Source organism: Cervus elaphus, chromosome 14 (genome assembly GCF_910594005.1).
Source record: "Cervus elaphus chromosome 14, mCerEla1.1, whole genome shotgun sequence".
NCBI classification, from domain to species: Eukaryota; Metazoa; Chordata; class Mammalia; order Artiodactyla; family Cervidae; genus Cervus; species Cervus elaphus.
In genome coordinates this window covers 58,906,262-58,927,975 of record NC_057828.1, presented here as the reverse complement: position 1 = coordinate 58,927,975, position 21,714 = coordinate 58,906,262, and the positions used below count along the sequence as shown (strand labels likewise).

Sequence of the window (21,714 nt, the reverse complement as noted above, 5' to 3'; positions counted from 1 at the left end):
GAATTTAACATGTCATCATTTACTGGTTTGTAATGTCACCATGGGTTTTGTGAAGAGTAACACTGTGGTATATGTAGTTTTTCTTAGAATAGTAGAATTTTATAACTTGTTTAATTAAAATACATGTGTATTTTAGTCTGTATTGCTCTCTTTTATATGTTATTTGTGAAGAAAATCCAGATGATGCTATATTTGTTAAAGTTGCCCCCTTAAACATTTGAACTTCAGATTGAATTTCAGCCCCTGCTCCTTAAAAACAGAGAAACAATAGTTGATACAATATAATAATGAGAAGTGTTTCATTTACTAAAGAGCACTAATATGTTTTTATATATTATCTGTATTGTGGTACAATAGTATAATTTTGGGTTTAAAGCAATATTTGATTGACTTTTATGATTCCATGTTACTTCATCTCCCTATGATTTCATGGTGATTTTTAAATATATTTTGAAGAGAACTTTATAAATATGACTGCTTATACCTGACAAATATTCTTTAAGAAGCCTTCTGAACTAGAGAGCCATAAATAAGCTTTTAGTTATCTTTATTTTGTTGAAGGTAAGAAAGGTGTCAACCAGAAAAATACATCTCAGTTGCTAAAACACTGTTGATTAAGCTTTTCTGCTAACAGGGACAGTCTCTTCTTTCTGTTATCCATTTTATTGTTCTCTTTATTTTATATTACCCTAGTAAAAGCCCATTCTCAGTCTCCTTTTTTCATATATATTACTTCTTCTCAAGCTTAATCATACAGTTTTCTTTCTTTCACATAGTTTCTAACATATCCTAGGAGATTATTAACACCAGGGCCTTATACTTGGGATCTCCCACCACATCTGTCTCCATTCTGGTGGCTCTAGATAAGAACTTGGTAATTTGAGTTGATTTAACAAGGTAATTTGATTGTTATTTAAAAAAAGGGAAAAAAGAAAATGAGAGCTGAATTTCTAAGGGGAGTTAACATAGAAAATTAGTTCACAAATGTATATTAAAAGTGATGACCAGTCAAAAAGTCTCCCTTCTTTAGGAGTAATAATGGGCAGTAAATAATGAAAACTTTATTCAGATTCAATTATGAATGATATATTATATGGCAAAAATATTTTTTCTTAAATTTCAGACTTTTAATTGTTGAATCAGTTAGTTTGATTTCAGCTAGTTGAAGTAAGAAGTGAAGTGTTAGCAGCTCAGTCATGTGCAACTCTTTGCGCCCCGATGGTCTGTAGCCCACCCGGCTCCTTGTCCATCAGATTTTCCAGGCAAGAGAGAATACTGGAGTGGGTAGCCATTTCCTTCTCCAGAGGATCTTTCCCACCCAGGGATTGAACCCAGGTCTCCACATTGCAGGCAGATTGGCAGATTCTTTACTGCCTGAGCCACCAGGGAAGCCGGGAAGCTGAAGTATATGTATGCTTAACTGTATAAATTTGAAATCTTAGTCGACCTTTTTTAGTGTAGGTTTGTGGTTTATATATTCACCAGTCTTTTTTCCTTTTTGGTGTTTATAAATCATGATGATTTTCCTCTTGAACATATTTGGTGTTTAGAAGTATGTGAGATGAGTTTACCCACAAGTATATTTGGAAATATGAAAAAAGTGATATTAAAACAATCCTACACATACATGTTGCTTCAACCTCTGAATTCTTTGACTGTATGCACACCCACACACACACATATAAAGGAATTATCAATGTAATATTGTTGAGCAGAAAAAAAAAATTTAAAACAACATAAATGTCAGAAATTCCCTGGCGGTCCAGTGGTTATAGCTCTGCGCTTCCACTGCCAGGGCCCAGGTTCGATTGCTGATCGGGGAACTAAGATTATTGCAAGCCGCGTGGCATGGCCAAAAAAACCCCCAAACCAAAAAACAACATAAATGTCTGAGGATAAATGCTATGCTGAAAAATAATGAGAAGCAATAGAGTTTTGGAAGTTGGAATGTGGCCTGTGAAATAAGTTTCAATCTTAACTCTACTGTTTACTAGCAGTGGCACCTTAAAAATATTCTTAACCTTCTGTATCTGTTTCCTCACCTCTGAAATGGAACTGAGAATACTACTTATATGTTGTGAATCTTTGAATAAAATATTGTATGTCAAACATTTAGCATGGTGCCCTATTCTGTGACTGTTAGAGAAAAGATGATTTATTGTATAGTCATTAATAGAGAAATGTGTTTATTTCACATAAAATGTAAAACAAATTGTTGGATGAGGAAGAAGCACTTTGCAAAATAATGTGCTGTATGATTCAATTTTTTATAATAAAAAGTCAGAAGTATTGAATATTTTATTCAAATCCTCAGACTGTCTTTGTATGATAGGGTTAGCATTGATTTTTATATTCAATTATTTTTTGATTAACAACTGTATTTGCATATTAGTAAGGTAAACTGTATAGACCAAGCATTCATAGTATTCCTTGCCTGTAGGTACAACTCAGCTGTGAAAATAGTTTATATTTAATATACTGTTATAATTGAACAGTTGAAAAAATAAATCAAATCAGCTGAAATTGGGAACACAACTCCCAATAGAGCTTTCTTATTGTTTGATGGTGGTTGTATGGTGGTATTGATGAATAATTGTTATACTTCTTATGTGCCCAGGGACTATTGAAAGCATTTAAATAAATTCATTTAATTTTTTTTCAGTCTCTTCTAGGATTCGTCTAATCATGTAAAGTAGGAATCATTATATTTCATATTTAATTGATGAAAAAATTGAGGCCAAAGAGTTTGTATTAACTTTCCTAAGGTCAAAAGCAAGTAATAGCATACTGAGCATTCTGACTCAGACAGTCTGGCTCCAGAGTCTGCATTCCCTACCACCAAACTGGATTGCCTCTGATTAGTAGTAGTGATGAGTTTCATGTCATGAAATCTTAGAGGTGTTCTAACTTTTTGTGTTTCTCTCAGTTCAACAGACAGCCAGCTAAAGCTGTGGAATGTAGGGAAGCCATACTGCCTACGCTCCTTCAAGGGTCATATCAATGAAAAAAACTTTGTAGGCCTTGCTTCCAATGGAGATTATATAGCTTGTGGTAAGTGAAACTGCTTTCTCCTGGAACTTTTAAATAGGTATCTGTCACCAAAATTGCATTCAGTGGAATAGACGACATACCAACTCAGGAAATGATCTGTACATTCAGAAGGTAGCATGCTGAATTTTCTTTGGATTAGAAAAAGCATTAGTCCTTCTCTCCTTCACTGAGCACAAGCCCCAACCATGTGAAACAGCATAAGATTGTTAACTGTCTTATGAGAAGACATTTCTGCTGATATCTTAATTTTGGAGACAGTTGTATCCTTAAGTCTGATGTTCATTTCCCCCTATATAATGTTCCCTTCAATAAACAGTCTGTTTGGGTAGTCTCGATCTGTTATTCTAGGACTCGCGTTGATAATTTGAACAAATTTAAATTAGAAATATGAAAATTTGGTACTGTTGAAATGCTTTAATACATTTGATTCCTGAGTATATGAACTTCCATCAGTACTTTTAAATGACTTGGCCTTTATTCAGTAAAATTAACTATCTCTACATATATATGAACATAAACCTTGTCAAAGCAAATCTCTTACATTGACAAATTGTTCAAACTATTGGTTTGTAGACCACTCATCTTTTATTAGGAAATGGGAAATAAATTTTTTAGATTATTAAAATCTGCCTTTATAAGTGCTGCAACTTTTTTTTTTCCACTCTAGACAGAAATCTTTTTAAATGTACTTTAAGATTATACTGTAATAACAAATTTCTGGTTCTTCTCTAGACCTCTACTAAAATGATTTTTGTATCAATATTGTTAAATCATTTGACAATGATAATATCTTTAGGTTAGGAATATATACATTTTTTCCCAGGAATCCTTTCCTCACATGATTCCCAAAAAGTCTTGTGCTCTGGTCTTTCATATTTTACCATAAAAGATTATTAGTCTCTGAACTTAAATGTTGAGTAATAGTTAACTTATGAATGTGAAGTCCTAATACTAAGTTCTCCCATTCTAAACAAAAAAAGATATTTTAAAATAATTATTTAATTTTTTTTTTTTTTTTTTAGGAAGCGAGAACAACTCTCTTTACCTGTACTATAAAGGACTTTCTAAGACTTTGCTAACTTTTAAGTTCGACACAGTCAAAAGTGTTCTGGACAAAGACCGAAAAGAAGATGACACAAATGAATTTGTTAGTGCTGTGTGCTGGAGGGCACTTCCAGATGGGGTGAGTTTTTTTATCAGTTTTTCCACCTTGGTGTCTCATATGATGCATTGCGTTTATATATACACGGGTGAGCCTTTTAAGTTTAAAATATAAACTGTTGCATATATTTTCTTTTTTGCTTAGTATTACATCACTAAGGGAAATAGACATTTTAGAAAGTAGTAATTGAATTGTCACTAGAGAAACAGTAATTGAAATGTTACATCATGCTGACATGATGTCTCTCCTGTGTACGCATAGCATCTTATGCATACCTCTGTTACATCATTATCAGATTATCTCTGTATCTCTCCTACAGGACTGGAAATTTATCCAGAAAACATACTGTGTCTCATTTCCCTTTTTAATCACTTGCAGTATAGGCTACATAAACATTCAGCCGAACCTGGTATTATATTAGGAGGAAAAAGTTTGATGTAGATAAAGTAGAGTGGCCTATATGCATACCTAGTTAAGTACTATTTCAGGGCAGAATTTCTGTCTACCAAATACATTTATATGAGAATATTTAAACACATTTGATTTCTTAACAAGAAAGTTGAATTTCCAGGTTGCCCAAAAAAGTTTCTTCAAACTTATCATTCAGTTATACATTTTAAAGTACAAGTTTTCTCATAAGTTATATGAAGAAGTAATTGTTTTCATTGTCTTGATTTTGTAAATGTTAGTCATCTGTTAATGTCTTTTTTTTTTTTTTGATAACTTTTTAGGTATTTACTTACTTCTATTTTTGACACAAAAAATTCTACTTGATAGGTACTTTAAGACTTCTGAGTTCTTGTACAGTTTAAATAGGTGTGTTCAAGCTATCTTGTTTAAAGTTCTGTTATTCAACTTCAGTTTTGGTAGTGGCGGATAAGATGATTTGGACCAACCCTTCCTCTAAGTAGAACTAGAAAAGTTAGACCAAGTATATGTATTTTAAAACCACAACTGGTTTTAAGTCATTGGAAAATAAACAAGATAGAAAAGAATTAGCAGTCTAGGAATGTGAGCCTGGCTTTTGAATATTCTGTCTCCACTGGGAACATTTGCCAGTTTTGGTGGAATGTCTGAGAATACTTAGGGTAGCTTCATGGGATCACAGGGAATGCAGTCTAGTGTTCACCACCATATGGGTGAACTCACTTTGGTCTCGGTACCCAGAGGGCTCTAGTCTAGAGTAAACCAGTCGAAGATAAGCCCCCAGTGATTTTGCAACCCAATTTCAGGTCACATCAATCCTGAATAAATTGATGTTATCATGGATTGCTGGGGTTCACAGGATGTAAAATTAAATCCTCTCTGCAAGAAGGCCTTCAAGAGAAGATCACTTAAGAATTTTTTTTTTCAAATTTGCAAATATAGTAACTAGGCACAATAAAAAGTAAACAGGCATAGGAAAGGCAAGATGACATGAATAAATTTAGTGTAAGAATTGGACAATAGAAACAAAATCACAGCAACTCTGGGTATTATCAGACATAGTCTGAAAATAACCATACTGACAAAATGAAAGACAAGGTTGAAAATTTCAAATGGGAAATAAAAAGCATTTTTAAAATGAAAATTCTAGAACTAAGAAAACATAATTACCAAAATTAGGAACTTAGTGAATGGGTTGAGTGGAAGATGAGACACAGTTGAAAAGAGAGTTAATGAACTTGTAGTATAGTTAGAAGAAAATATACAGAAGTAATCATGGAGAGACAAAAAATGATGAAAAAAAAAGAGGTAGAAGTTGAAGTAAGAAAGTTGACGCTCAGTCATGTCGGACTCTGTGACCTCATTGACTGCAGCCCGCTCGGCTCCTGCCCGTGGAATTTTCCAGACAAGATACTGGAGTGGGTTGCCATTTCCTCCTCCAGGGGATCTTCCCCACCCAGGATTCAAACCCACATCTCTTGCACCTCCTACATGAACAGGTGAATTATTTACCACTGTGCTATGTGGGAAGCCCCAAAGCAGATATTAGAAAGGATTATTGTTGATAAAGCTTTACATCACTGATGAAAGACATTAAGGCAGAGATTCAGTAAACTTTCATACCCCAGAGAATAAATGACTTGAAACCTACATTGTGAGTAGAGATTTAATATCAGATCTGGACCCTGAACACACATAGACCTGCATGAAAATCTGACCTTGGGTCCTCCCTCTTATAGCAGCACTTTGCTGTGGAAATAAGCTGTATTGAGACAAATAGAGAATGTTATGTGTTAGGAGCTAGTTATCTCTTAATTTTACTCTGAAACCTCATCTATCACGTTGCTTCTGAACTGAGAGAACTGTGAGTTGACATACTGGCCTTACATCTGTGCAGTGTGAACAATATAAGACTGGCAGGAAATCAAGGTACCTCTCTGTGTTGAGGTGAACCACCTGCATCTCAGCTGTCCTTGGCAACTGTGCTCACTTTCTGTGGTTTGGGGAGAGATCCAAGAAGCTATGCATGGTTTTGAAGATGCTGTGCACGCTGAATATCCTATCTTATATCCTTCTATAAAGCTAATGAAGTGCTAGATTTAAAACTAATTGTGTCTGATCTGTGACCCTTGCTGGTGGTGGGACACATCTTATTAAAAGTGCTGAAAAAATACAATGGGAGATTCTTAAAAGAAAGCAGAGAAAAACTGTCTTCAAAGAATGGGTAATTGGACTGACAACTTCTCAGTGAAATAATAGAAATCAAAAGATAGTGGAGCCAGATCTTCAGTGTGTGAAGGAAAAATACCTGCCAATCTAGCATTCCGTATCCAGTAAATGAAGACTTTTTTAGATAAATAAGAATGAAGCATTTGCCACCAGCAGAAAATTTTCTACACTAAAGAAAATCTTAAAGGATATTCTTAAGGCAGAAGGAAAAAAAAATTGCAGAAGATGGAAGGTCAGAGTTGCAGAAAGGAATGGAAAGCAATAGAAATGGTAAATATGCAGTAAATCTAAATGCATGTTGACTATAAAGCAATGAATGAGGTCTGTTGGACATAATACACACATAGAATTAAGTACTTGACAATAATAAGTCAGAAGAATAAATGTGATTAAAGTATCTCAAGCCCTTGCTTTGTCAAGGAAGGTGGCAAAAGAACTAATTAATATTAGACAGAAAGGGTGCATATTATAGTTCATAGGATAACCTCCAAAATACATTCTTAAAGTCAACGTTTTCTTCTGGCTTATAATATTTGCTTTTAATTCCTTCTATTTAAAGTCAGAATATGTCTAAAATTGTTTGTTTTAATCTGAGGGACAGTACTTTGTCCTTTATCTTTTTCTTTCTTCCTAATACCTTCCCTATGTCTAAAAACACGTCAGAGTCTTCTGTCCTTTGTTCTTCTGTTAGTGGCTTTGGCATTTCTACTGTTAAAGTGCCACAACCTCTTGTACCACATTTAATTTTCAAAAGAGTTTTAAGATAAGTTTGAACTGTATCAAAAATACTTTTTTCTTTTTTTTAGAAGGAGAATTTTTTATTGTACACTATAGGTCCTCTCTAGGATACCTAGAAATGGTAATATTTATTATGTACTAATGAAGAATGCAGAATTCTTCATTTTATATTTTGTTTTTACTTTTATTATTTTAATTCACTTGAAGATATTTTAATTAAACTTTAGTAATTTAGAATTATTGCATATGGATATTCTGTTATTGCCAGATTCTTAGGATTTTAGCCCCCAAGAGTTAATCTTATTTGTATTGCCTATTTTGGTATTAATGTCATGATTTTTTTTTTTAAAAGGGGGGAATTTGTATGAAATAACTGCTTGGAATACCACTTACCACCCTACTTTTATTTAGACTTTGAAATTTAATTTCCTCATTGGTTGGTTTTTAAATATAAATGAAGTGAGCTTGATCATATGTTTAACTTGCTGTAATAAAAAAATAAATTACTGTCCATTTATTTGAAAAAGCAATTGTAAAGTCTAAAACTGTGTACTTGAATGTAGTATACCCATATATGATTGAACATCCAAATACATTACATTTGAATAATTACACAATCTATGAAATAGTGTGGTTTGCTTTATTTCCATGTATAGCAGTCAGCTATGTATTTTTGATTATAGAGAATGGTGGGTTAGTGGGATGTAATTTCAATTCATTTTGTGACTCTTCTTCCTTGAAAAGTACCGCATAATTTATTTTAACCTTTTGTGTCCCGTTGTAGTAATGTTTGCTGTCTGATACTTATTGGACAAGCCGTTACCTGGATCTGTACATGTTAGTTCTAGTTTCAGCTTTTCTTCTAAAATATTCTATTTACTCACAATTTCTAGTAAGTATTCATATGGACTAACATAAAATTTATTTCTTTGTTCCCTTCCTTCCTCCTGAAAGGCAGTAGTGTAATATGATTAGTTTAAGTAATTATCCTTAAACTAATTTAGAGTTGATTCCAAAGAAAGTTCTTTTGCAGCTGTATATTAGGAGAGTGTGGAGTCAGAGTGAATTTCCTTGGCAAGTGCATCAGTGGAAAATACTGTCATCATCTTGAAACATTGCGTAGGTTTTGATTTTTGTTTTCTTCCCCAAATAGTTATAGTAGCTTACTATTGAAAGGAACCGTTAGTAATGAATACATGTATATTTTAGAGAATTTAGAACAACAACAACAAAAAAAAACAAGAAAATATCTGTTATCACTTTTCCCAGAAATAACTAATATGGGCATTTTAATATAATTAACATGTAATTTTTTCCATTCATAGGAACTTTTTCCCCCAATAGCAGTGAATATTTTGTTTATTATCATGTATTCTTTACCTTTTGCCTTTGTCATGAACATTTCCCAGATCTAAGTATATTTTGAAAAGACAGTTTTCACTGGTTCCATATTATTTACCATAATATGGTAAGTTAAGGATTTACCATAACTGATACACTGTTGTTTTGCTGAAGATACTTTACTTTCTACTACTATGAATAATGCTTCTTGAATATTTTTTAATAAAGCTTTAAATTTCTAATTAATTGTTTAGGAGAGAACTTTAGAGATTTATTCATTTGAAGGAAATGAATAGCTTTAAGGCTTTTGATTAAAATTGGTAGATTGCCTTATAGTACCGTCTATTTCCGTTTGGTCTTGCACAGAGAAAGTCCAGGTATTTCTGTTTGACCATACCCATAAAACATGGACTATAATGCCAGTCTTTGCCAGTTAGAAAATAATCTTGTTAGTAAAAGAATCTTTATTAGTTATTTCCATAAACACTTTTATAAAACATTAACTTTTGATTTTTTACAAATCGTATGTTTATGTACTGAAAGTTGTTTTTTTAAAGAAATTCTTGTTTGAACAGGAAATTGAATGCAACTGAGATGTTTTACAATTATATTCCTTTGGCAATTTGATGTTAGTAATTTATATCTATTCCATTATCCTCTACATCCCACATCTACCTTAAAAGTAATGCTATAGAGTAAAAGTAAATTTGGAATGATATTCTTATTCTTTATTTCTGTTTTATCTTTTTTTATCATCACTGCTTTATTCAGACACTGAAAGTTAGGTAAAGGAGACCAGATATGTTCTATATCTGTGGATCAATTCTGTGGTATATCTCTTATCTGCAGCTATTGGTATGAAATATAAATTATTTCAAATTTATATTGAATATAATTTAACAAGGCAAATTATTTTCTGTTAAATAACCGTATCTATGTAGAGGGACACTATATTTTTGTTGACCTTGGCAGACCTTGACTCAAGGCAGACCTTGGTCCATGGTGACTCCTGCTGAGGCTGTATGTCATACATAATTATCTAGTCTTGAGGCACCAACTATAACTAGATATCTACTAATGAAAGACAAAGCTTGTAAAGGATACTTAAAGACTCTCATAGGTCTTCAAAAGTGACAAATGTATATATATATACTATATCCTCAGAAAAAGCTTCAGTTAGTTATTTAAGGGTTATTAAGGGTGGATTTTCCTCTTGTGGCTTGAAACACCAGGAGTCATATTGAAAGTTTTTATAACTCAGTAGTAAAGTATGTCAGACTAATGATATCCCTAATTTCCCTTCTTTGAAACCAAGTCCAACAAGACTTGGCATGGAAATTTGTTAACAGTGTTAATCACCCATACTGTGCAAAGCTATAACTATATTAGGCAGGGGCATCTTTTTTTAGTCATATAATAAAATATATTCTTACTTCTTACAAATAAAACTTTATATAATGAAACATTTATTATAAAATATTTTTAACTAAAACTTTGTGTTCTTATGGAAATCTTTTCTTTACCTAAATCTCTTTTTATTCCTATCCATTAAAAATATTTCCTGAATGAATAAATACACTGCTTTGTACTGTTATTTGTGTTCATGTCTCCTGTCCCCTGCTAGTCTGTAACCTCCTTGGAAACAAACATCATAGGGTGTAGAACAAGGGCAAAGACTATCGACTCAGACCACTAAGGTTCAAATCAGATTTTCCACTTACTAGATCTTATACCTTGCTTAAGTGCCTTAACGTCACTGTACTTCAATTTCTTCATCTTTAAAGTGCTAATGATAATAATGTCCGACCTTTAGACTTAAATTGAAGAAAGTAGGGAAAACCGCTAGACCATTCAGGTATGACCTAAATCAAATCCCTTATGCTTATACAGTGGAAGTGAGAAATAGATTTAAGGGACTAGATCTGCTACACAGAGTGCCTGATGAACTATGGACGGAGGTTCGTGACATTGTACAGGAGATAGGGATCAAGACCATCCCCAAGAAAAAGAAATGCAAAAAGGCAAAATGGCTCTCTGAGGAGGCCTTAATGATAGCTGTGAAAAGAAGAGAAGCCAAAAGCAAAGGAGAAAAGGAAAGATACACCCATTTGAATGCAGAGTTCCAAAGAATAGTGAGGAGAGATAAGAAAGCCTTCCTCAGCGATCAATGCAAAGAAATAGAGGAAAATGATAGAATGGGAAAGACCAGAGATCTCAAGAAAATTAGAGATACCAAGGAAACATTTCATGCAAAGATGAGCTCAGTAAAGGATAGAAATGGTATGGACCTAACAGAAGCAGAAGATATTAAGAAGAGGTGGCAAGAATACACAGAAGAACTGTACAAAAAAGATCTTCACCACCCAGATAATCATGATGGTGTGATCACTTACCTAGAGCCAGACATCCTGGAATGTGAAGTCAAGTGGGCCTTAGGAAGCATCACTATGAACAAAGCTAGTGGAGGTGATGGAATTCCAGTTGAGCTATTTCAAATCTTAAAAGATGATGCTGTGAAAGTGCTGCACTCAATATGCCAGCAAATTTGGAAAACTCAGCAGTGGCCACGGGACTGGAAAAGGTCAGTTTTCATTCCAGTCCCAAAAAAAGGCAATCCCAAAGAATGCTTAAACTACTGCACAATTGCACTCATCTCACACACTAGTAATGTTCAAAATTCTCCAAGCCAGGCTTCGGCAATACGTGAACCATGAACTTCCAGATGTTCAATCTGGTTTTAGAAAAGGCAGAGGAACCAGAGATCAAATTGCCAACATCCACTGGATCATCAAAAAAGCAAGAGAGTTTCAGAAAAACATCTATTTTTGCTTTATTGACTATGCCAAAGCCTTTGACTGTATGGATCACAATAAACTGTGGAACATTCTTAAAGAGATGGGAATACCAGACCACCTTACCTGCCTCTTGAGGTATGCAGGTCAGGAAGCAACAGTTAGAACTGGACATGGAACAACAGACTGGTTCCAAATAGGAAAAGGAGTATGTCAAGGCTGTATATTGTCACCCTGCTTACTTAACTTCTATGCAGAGTACATCATGAGAAACAATGGGCTGGATGAAGCACAAGCTGGAATCAAGATTGCTGAGAGAAATTTCAATAACCTCAGACATGCAGATGACACCACCCTTATGGCAGAACGTGAAGAAGAACTAAAGAGCCTCTTGATGAAAGTCAAAGAGGAGAGTGAAAAAGTTGGCTTAAAGCTCAACATTCAGAAAACTAAGATCATGGCATCCTGTCCCATCACTTCATGGGAAATAGATGGGGAAACAGTGGATATAGTGACTGACTTTATTTTTTTGGGCTCCAAAATCACTGCAGATGGTGATTGCAGCCATGAAATTAAAAGACGCTTACTCTTTGGAAGGAAAGTTATAACCAATCTAGACAGCATATAGTGTATTAAAAAGCAGAGACATTACTTTGCCAGCAAAAGTCCGTCTAGTCAACGCTATGGTTTTTCCAGTGGTCGTGTATGGATGTGAGGGTTGGACTACATAGAGGGCTGAGCGCAGAAGAATTGATGCTTTTGAACTGTGTTGTTGGAAAAGACTCTTGAGAGTCCCTTGGACTGCAAGGAGATCCAGCCAGTCCATCCTAAAGGAGATCAGTCCTGAATGTTCATTGGAAGGACTGATGCTGAAGTTGAAGCTCCAGTACTCTGGCTACCTGATGTGAAGAACTGACTCACTGGAAAGGACCCTGATGCTGGGAAAGATTCAGGGTGGGAGAAGGGGACAACAGAGGATGAGCTGATTGGATGGCATCACCAACTCAATGGACATGAGTTTGGGTAAACTCCAGGAGTTGGTAATGGACAGAGAGGCCTGGCATGTTGTGGTTGATGGGGTCGCAAAGAGTCGGACACTATTGAGCAACTGAACTGTACTGAACTAGTGTTATCATATGTTAAGTTAATGAATATAAAGGGTTTAAAATAGTGAAGGTTATATGAGTGTTTGCTAGTAGTAACTTTCATTTTCTAAAATGTCACTAGCATGTCCATTGACCAATGAATGGATGAAGTTGTACCTATGTACAATGAAATATTACTTAGCCAAAGAAAGGAATTTATCTGAGTCAGTTCTAGTGAGGTGGATGAACCTAGAGTCTGTTATATACAAAGTGAAGTGAGTCAGAAAAACAAACATCATTTATTAATGCATATATACGGAGTCTAGAAAAATGGTACTGATGAACCTATTCCAGGGCTGGAATAGAGACACAGAGAGTGGACTTGTGGACACAGGAGGGGCAGGAGAGGGTGGAACCAACTGAGAGAGCAGCACTGACATACATTTGCTACCATATGTAAAATAGCTTAGCTAGTAGAAAGTTGCTGAACGAAGCTCAGCTTGCGAGTGATAGCCTAGAGGGGAGGGATGGGATGGGGGCAGAGTGAGAGGGAGGCTTAAGAGGGAGAGGATACATGCATACTTATGGCTGATTCACGTTGTTGTATAGCAGAAACCAACATAACATTGTAAAGCAGTTATCCTCCAATTAAACATTTTTTTAAAACCACTAGCACTGAACAGATGGTGTGCACATAATGTATAATGAACGCATAATTTTTGTAATGAATGATACAGTTCTTCAGCCTCGTCCTTTCACTTGTTTGTTGCATAATTAATTAAATACTGGTTTTTGAAACCAAGGAGATACTGGAGTAAAGGGGAGAGGTATTTCTTATACTTAAAACTCAGTGGTAGTATGAAGACTCTATCAATTTAAGAAAAGTCGTTTTCTCGACATTAACATTTTGGATACCTATATAATTATTTCGTAGTTACCATTTTGTCCTTGGGATATAATCTCCAGGCTCTTGCACATTTTCAAAAACAATGAAAACATTATAGAATGTGTGCAGTGGAGGAATTGGTATTTATTATTGGTCCTTCCCTTTCTCCACTGCATTTGTCATGTTTCACAATTCAGTCTTCTCTAAAAAAGCCTTACATAATATATCTAGTTTCCAGTTTATATACGCTTTTATCCAAGAGATAGGCATTCCCTCTCTGATTTAGTAAACACTGTGTATAGAGCATCAAATTGCACTAAACTAGGGAAGCTAAAGCTTGTATGAAAAGCAGTCTACATCCATTAAGATGCAGAAGGCATCTATGGTAAAATTTATTTATCACAATGATTCTCAGACCTGACTGATCATCTGAATCACCTTGGAATCTTTTCAAAAAATGTATGTAACAGAACAGCTCTCTTCTTAGACCCCTGAGTCTGTACCTTGGGGGAAGTGGGGAAGAGAGTAAAGATTCATATTGTGGAAAGTTCCCCAGATCTCTGTAGAAAATTATATGAACAATCAGGTTTGGAAACAGATGATGTATGTTACCACTGGAGATTTGTATGCATAGTAACCAGGAGGCATTAATGGTTCTCAAGCATCTGTTAAAGAGGGAATAATTGTAATTATGAATACCTAATGTCTGTTAGATTTTGCTACTTCTTATGCTTCTCAGGAAGAAACACACAAAAGAATAAGATGTGGTCTTTTTTCTTTTATTCAATTTTAAAAAGCTACCTTTAATATATATTGATTTCCCACCTTCACAAACTATTTCTCATCCTAAATTCTTCAGTGAGCACTGAGAAGACAACATAGGATCCTTTTTTTTCTTTCTTTCCTTTCTTCATTTCTGTTTCTTTCCTTCCCTTTTATCTTTCCTTTCTTCTTGCCTCTAGCCAGATGATTTATAAAAGATTTTCCTGACTGGAAGAGGGCCAATCTGAATGATCTCTTGTCTGTCTTGGGCGTGGAAGGAAAGGAGATTCTGAGCATGGACCCTGCCTTCCAGGAAGACTGTGGCTCCCGTCTCTCCTAAGTGCCCCGCTCATCCCTGTGTCCAGACTAGAGTCGGGTGGGGAAGTAGAAAATAGAGGAGACCGGAAGGTTGTGGAAAACGGAAGCAAACCTGTGATTTATTTCTTCTCTAAATTACATTCAGTTCAGTATCCCTTAACCTTAATGTCCACTACTCTCTGGACAGTTTCTATGAAAACATTTGTTGTATTAGATATTTCATGGTGAAAATGTAATGAAATCAGCAAAATAATTTGGTGGGTCTGTATGGTGACATTTTAAATATTTTATTTTCCTTTTTATATATACTGTAATGGAATTTGACCTATATTAGAATGGTTCTTAAAATTTCTTTTTCTTATTAAATGCTTCTTTAAAAATAGTGTTTTTCCTTCTAAAATATACAAGTTTTGAAGAGTAGAATCACACAAATTTTTAAGTAACTTGATTATGGATTTTGTTTTGCTTTTTTAAAAGAAATTTATTAATATCAGTTTGAGAGTGCATTCTGAATGATGCCATTAGCCTATTAATAATTTTCATTATTATCCCACCATGGTTTAAAGTGTCCAAAATATTTTGAGATGGGAAAAAATTTAACTTTGGTTTCTGAATGTTTATCTTGATATTTCCTATAAGTTTCTATAACACTAGTAGAAGGAAAGAGAGTGAATGTTGGGTATCATTTCCTTGACTTAAACATTTTTAATGAATACTGCTTGAATTGGTTTCATATGCTGAAGTGTAGACAGTAATTAAAAAATGATTATTCTTTTCTAACTGAATAAAAATATATTTAACAATTACTTAAAGCAGAGTTAACCAAAGACAGCAGCTATTTGAGAGAAAAGTGTTTCCTGCAGTCTATCTGAGGAAAAGAAATGTGATTTTGTATCTTACTTCCACAGTCCCACATTAATTTCTGTTCTTATGACAGTCTCCTATACTGATGTGATTCTTGTGGAGGTTTGTGCCTTCCATATCTCTTACTCTATTATATCTTAAATCCCATTTTATGCAGCATGTCTTCCAAGTAAAGCTATCAGAAGTTGACATTAGCTAGTCCGAGGATGGTAGAAAAATTATTAATTATTAACTGCTGAACATAGGAATAATTTGATTATGTAGAAAAGTCATTCATTATAATTGCTGTAAAGAAGCCATTTAATTTTGTGCCTGTTTATGTTAGTCTTTTTTTTTTTTTTACTGTATATAAAAAGATCAGCTTCGATGAAAATAGATTTTTTTGTTTGAACTGTGATAGCCAAGCGAAAAATGAAGATGAGGCAGAAAATAAATATAAAATATTTGCTTTTAATGACAGAGTATGTACATATTGTTGAGAATTAAATAGGTCATTAGTTATGCTTGTATTTGTCTTCAGGATCTTTGACTCTAATGAAAGTAGGAAGCTTTAGGCAGAGATTTTGTATAGAAAGTCAATCTGACTTTAAGTATCTCAATTAAAAAAGATAATTTAGTATCTGAATCGGTAGTGGCAATGAAATCATCTATTTCAAATTAGTTTTCAAATGAGAGTCTCAATATAAATTTAGCCAAGGGCTGGAATTTTAAAAGTGTGAGTAAAATATTTAGTCTATCCAGAAATTGTGATGTAACCAGATCTTAACAATTAAGGACTTTCTAATTATTTAGTCTCAAATATTGAGTTTTTTTTTAAATTTTGCCAGATTTCTTATATGTAGCTGACAGGTATAAAGACATGCCAATTTGGCATTCTACTCTGTAGAAATTCCAATAATATAGGCTATTGCTATAATTTACTATATCATAGAAAATGTTGGATTAATTTTTTTAAGTTTTATTAAGCACAGTTTTATTCTTTGGCATTTTATAAATTTAAAATCAAATTTATTCATGTACAAAGTTTTAACCATTAAAACTGGAGTCTTACAAATGTAAAACCGAGTTTTGGTATGTAATCTCAGCACAAATATGATCCCATTTTCTTTTTAATGTAGCTTGAGTCCGTCATGCATCTACTCTGCTCTTCCACTTAGCACTCAGGCTTTCATCATTCCCTGCAGTTACTTCTCAGTAGGACCTGTGCTGCTTGAAATCCTTCAGTAGTGTCCCAGTGGTTATAAAATAAAATCTAAGCTTGATGTGATGTCTGACAACACCCTCCTTCTTCAGACTTCCCACCTACCTTTCCAGCATGGTCACCTACCACTTGCATAGGCATATTTTATACTTCAGCAACACTGAATTGCTTATAAATCCTCCAACACCTCTAATGGGTTTTTATGTTTGTTTCTTTGCATTTAACCTTTGTGCCTTTGATCTTGCAGTTCCCTGAACCCAGTTATTCTTTCACATACCTCTTTATAGTCCATATTGTAATGTCATTAGACTGGAGGTCCTTTCACTAAAGTACTGATTTTTGTAGCCACAAAAGTAGTAGAGGGTTCATTGAGTGGATAACAGCCATTTGATTGATAACTGCCTAGCCCTACCTTTTGCCTATTGGTGAAATGATTTATATCGTATTTGATATCCTTCAGGCTTTTTGAACACTTGATGATAGGGAGCTTGTGATTCACAAGGAAGTCTATTATATTTTTCCTTAACTCAAAATCTTACCACGTTGACTTTGGTAAAACTTGGTAAAAGAACAGCTCTTTTTTCCCCATCACCTCATAAACAGTAAATATCTCTAAATGTGTGATGTTCAAGAACTTGTGGCTCTGCTTACAGCAAAGATCAACATTTTCTGTATTAATTTTCATTGTGTTAACTTGCTCTTTACTTCTGATTTACTTGAATCCTCTGGGGGTATAATGTTACTTGAATATGTAGACAGTTCAGAACTGCTGATTTCATGTACTACTTACACTTTCATGAACTAGTTTAAAACATGGGAATAGGAGACGGAAAGAAAAGAAAAGAATAAGGCAATTACTAGTATATGTAAACCACACTAGTATTTTACATATTCAGCTTCCCATTACATTTTACTTCTTGTAAATTCTTACAGATTTCCACTTGTGAAGTTAACTTAGAACTAACTAAATTTCTGTGAGCCACTAATGTAATTCAAATACCAGTATGGAATATAATGTCTTTTAACCAAATAAATTTATATAATAAGGGTAAAAATATTACCAATAACCTTTACATGTATAATCATTCTTATTGAACTCAAAAGCTTTCATAGGTTAAAAAAGTCTTGTCCTGTTTATCTTGGTTATTACATTGGCCTTGCACTCAGTAAATGAAAACAAACAGACAAACAAGTAAATCTTTCCTCTCTACTTCCCTCTCCCCAGCCCCCTGACCAAAAGTAGAAAGGTGCAGATTTCTCCTTTCTCTTGAGTTCAACATTTATAGATAGCTTCCAGTATCTGTACTAGTGTTTTTCAAGGTATGGTCTACTGATCATCTACTTCAGAATTACTAATAACATGGTATATGTATTTAACATGCAAATTTCTAAACCCCAGACCTATTAAGCTAGAGTTTGAGGGAGAGACCCAGGAACCTCCATTGCTTGTTGTTTTTTCTTATGGGATGCATAATTCTCTTTCATTTTATTAAAAAACCTAGAATTATAGGGAGAAAGATTTTTCATCCCCTCTTTTAATCAGTCTTGCTCTCACCTGTGGAAATTTATAGAGCTCCAACAGTGTTCTCATCTGGGAAAGGGGGAAAAAGTGTTTTTAAAGTGTTTCTGACAATGGCCACCAGAGACTTCTTCATCTCCCAGGAGTAAGTAGGTACATCTCACACCTTTCCAAGAGCCACATTAGGAGGCCTTGTGAGGTTCCTTTGGAAGGTGGTTACTTCAGAAGCTATAAAGACCAACTGTGAGGGAAACATTGGGTATTGAGGTTCTAGTTGATCTCACTGCAAAAATAAAGGCTAGAACAGTCTTGTATTGCTTGTGGTAAGTCAGGATCTTAAAGCTGGAGTCAAAGATCTGACTCCCAAAGGCATCCTTATGTTTAATCAGCCTGATTTGACTCAGTGTTTACCAATTTATCATGAAGCATACAACTCAGAGACAGCCAAATGGGGAAAAGGCGTAGGGAGAGGTATAGGTAGGCGAGGTAAGACCAGGGGCTTCCGTACCCCTCTGGGCAAGCGTCTAAGCCTGTGAGATACCAAGTTTGGGGCTTTCTTTCCCTTTGTTTATTTCCCTTGTAAATATTTGTTGAATTTCACAAATTAAGTTTTATCTAATCTTTTTTGTTCCAATTATTTATCAAAGAAAAACTCTATTTCAGTGTCATACATTTGTCTCATTCATTTATGCATTTAGTCTCCTCATTCCTGTTTCTTTTCACCCCTCCCACCCCCCCACCATAGATTACTTCTGATCCCGTTATATCTTTGTAATCATTTCACAGAGGAATACAGATGGAGTTAAACATTGCTTGTTACTTTTAATTAACCCAGAAAAGTTTCCTTCAAACTCAGTATTTATGTGTAACTCCAGCTTGTATATTTGGCCATCATTAAAAATTAGGGGAAAATTTGATAAATATATTATCTGAACTTTCCCATTATTTTATCTTTTTCACTTTGAATACCTTTATCTAATTTAAAGATTATATTTTGCCCTCACTATTAAATATGATCCCTTTAAAAAAAATCCAATTCTAATTATAGAAAAAACGTAGTAGAGGAATTGATTCGAAGGTAGCTCAAATCCAGATTTAGTAGTAATTAGTTAGGAAGTCAGCCTTTAAAATAGTATAGAGGAATGGTAGACATGATTTTTAATTGACTCCTCTTTCTACTCCTTTAATGATTCCTATTTCCTCAAGTGTTTGATCTTAGGCATCCTATCTAAACTGTTACTTGTGTTCAAGGTTTTCAAGAATCTAGAATAATGTTATTTGTCCAACTTTATTTCTGTTGTTTTTTTGTTTGTTTGTTTGCTTGTTTTTTAGCAGAAAGCATCTATTGGGAAGGTTTCTTCATTGTCCCAGACTATTCCCATTTTTACCTCTAGACTATGCTGATGTTGTTCCTTATGTGTCTATATTGCCTTGTGCTCTTTATTGCCTCTGCCATTTATCTAAATCCTTTCATCCTGTCCCAACTCCAACCCCTGTTTATCTACCTCTCTCCTGACCATTCATCTCCCTGGTTTCTGGTTTCTGTGATGGTCCATACTGATTGTACCGTACCAGCCGCCTTTCAGGTGTTTTCTTCTCCAAGGTTGCATGTCATTAGTGTTGCCTTAGTTATATTTCTTGCTTCTAGTTTGAGAGCAAAAAGTATCAACACCAGCAACTGCCATGATGAAAGCTACTTCATTTTATAGGGAAGTTATAGTTAAGATAAAATTTAGTCTTAATCTGAAAAGCCTGCATTATGTTTTTAATCAGTTTTACAAGATCATAAATCTGATGCTGAAAATAATACAGTAGTGTATTCATACTTGAGAAAACTGCCCTTTAATTGTAAAGAAGTTTAGGTTACAGTGTCTTTTTCTATTTTCTTGGCCACACTGCACACAGCATATGGGATCTTAGTTCCCTGACCAGGGATTGAACCCTTGGCCCCTGCATTTGAAGTTCAGAGTCTTAACCACTGAGGATCACCTGAGAAGTCCCAGTTATAGTGTTTCAACGAGAATAACTACCACTTATTTTTTTGGTGCCTGAAATATGCAAATTCTTTTTTGGTTAGATACATTGCTGTGTTTTCTTTGAATCTTCATAAAAATTCTCTGAAATACTTAAGATTATCTGTTTTATAGTTGAAGAAATTGAGTTTCTAGGAGTACTATGGCAGAACCAAAATGCAGATCTAGTTCTCCTTGCCTTAAATTAACTGCTGTTTCCACTTCGTTACATGATATCCCTAAAATAATACAGAACTCTTTGGAACAGCTCTGCCAGAGTATCCTGGAGGAATTTATCCAATAGCACGCTTAGAAATGAACAGTTCCATGCTCAGAAGCCCTCCTTTATATTAATCAGCAATAAAGAGTCATTTTTCCCTGTCAGATATGCCACTGTGAGCACATTGTTGTCAGACTTTATTCAGAAGAGCTGTCAAGAGGTATTGATACGTGAGAGAAGTTGTCTGGTGTGGCAAAGAAAATTAAGTTGATAAGAGCTGCTTGGTGAGAAGGGAGAAGACTTCGGAAAGCATTTGGAATAAAGAAAGGGTGGTGAAAATGATGTGATATTTTTGTGTAACTCAATCCTCTCTCCCTTGTACATGTTTTTTATAACCTTTTCTTGCTGAATAAGGGTCATTTTGAGTTTGTGTGCTAAGTGTACCTTCTTAACTGTTCTTTTTCTGTTCTCTGAATCATGGTTGTTGTTCTATAACTCATTTGATTGTATTTGAATGTATTGAAGTGTATTTAAATGAGGATTTGATGCAGTTAGAAGTTGGTATAGAAAAGACTGGATAACAAAAGTCTTCTTAATAATGAAGTGCATTAAAAATGGAACCTGCAGCAACCAACCATGTGGACAAATGAGAAAATGCCTTTTGTCTGCAAATTGCAGTGATCCTACATTAACATGGAGGTCTCTGTCTGGCTTAGGACAGCTGTCTAAGTCTGATCGTTCCCCTCCATACAGCCTTTAAAACCAGCACTCCTTAGTACTGCTTTCCTTGCCATTTTGTTTGCTATCTCTGCTAATTAAGTGTAGTAGATTATTAATAGACTACTAGGTGAGATTACTTCTGCATCCATCTTAACCAGTGATTGAGGTATATTACAGTTTTTTAAAATAGATTCTTTTTTGTTTGATTAAGGAAACTACAACCAGGAAATAGAATGAATAGAGAAATGGGATTTTTCTGAGGGACCACATTGGCTTAACTAATCCAGGGTTATCAGTAAAGGTCAGTCAATATTTTGGATATGAAGAAGTTATTCAGAGTTAGCTTCCATCAATCATTAAGAATTGATTTGTCATTAAGAAAGGGATT

General features: G+C 34.5%; 1 protein-coding gene and 1 non-coding gene across 4 annotated transcripts in view; both read left to right on the top strand.

Annotated features, from left to right (window-relative positions):
* Window positions 1-21,714, top strand: part of COP1 (COP1 E3 ubiquitin ligase) — a 214,756-nt gene that overhangs the window by 166,414 nt on the left and 26,628 nt on the right. For all 3 annotated transcript variants that reach the window (XM_043924369.1, XM_043924370.1, XM_043924371.1), the window contains 2 exons: window positions 2,927-3,051; window positions 4,074-4,234. In XM_043924369.1, coding sequence (XP_043780304.1) covers window positions 2,927-3,051; window positions 4,074-4,234 — 286 coding nt within the window. The remainder of the gene's footprint in view (window positions 1-2,926; window positions 3,052-4,073; window positions 4,235-21,714) is intronic.
* Window positions 21,220-21,360, top strand: LOC122708391. The gene has a single exon (XR_006345171.1).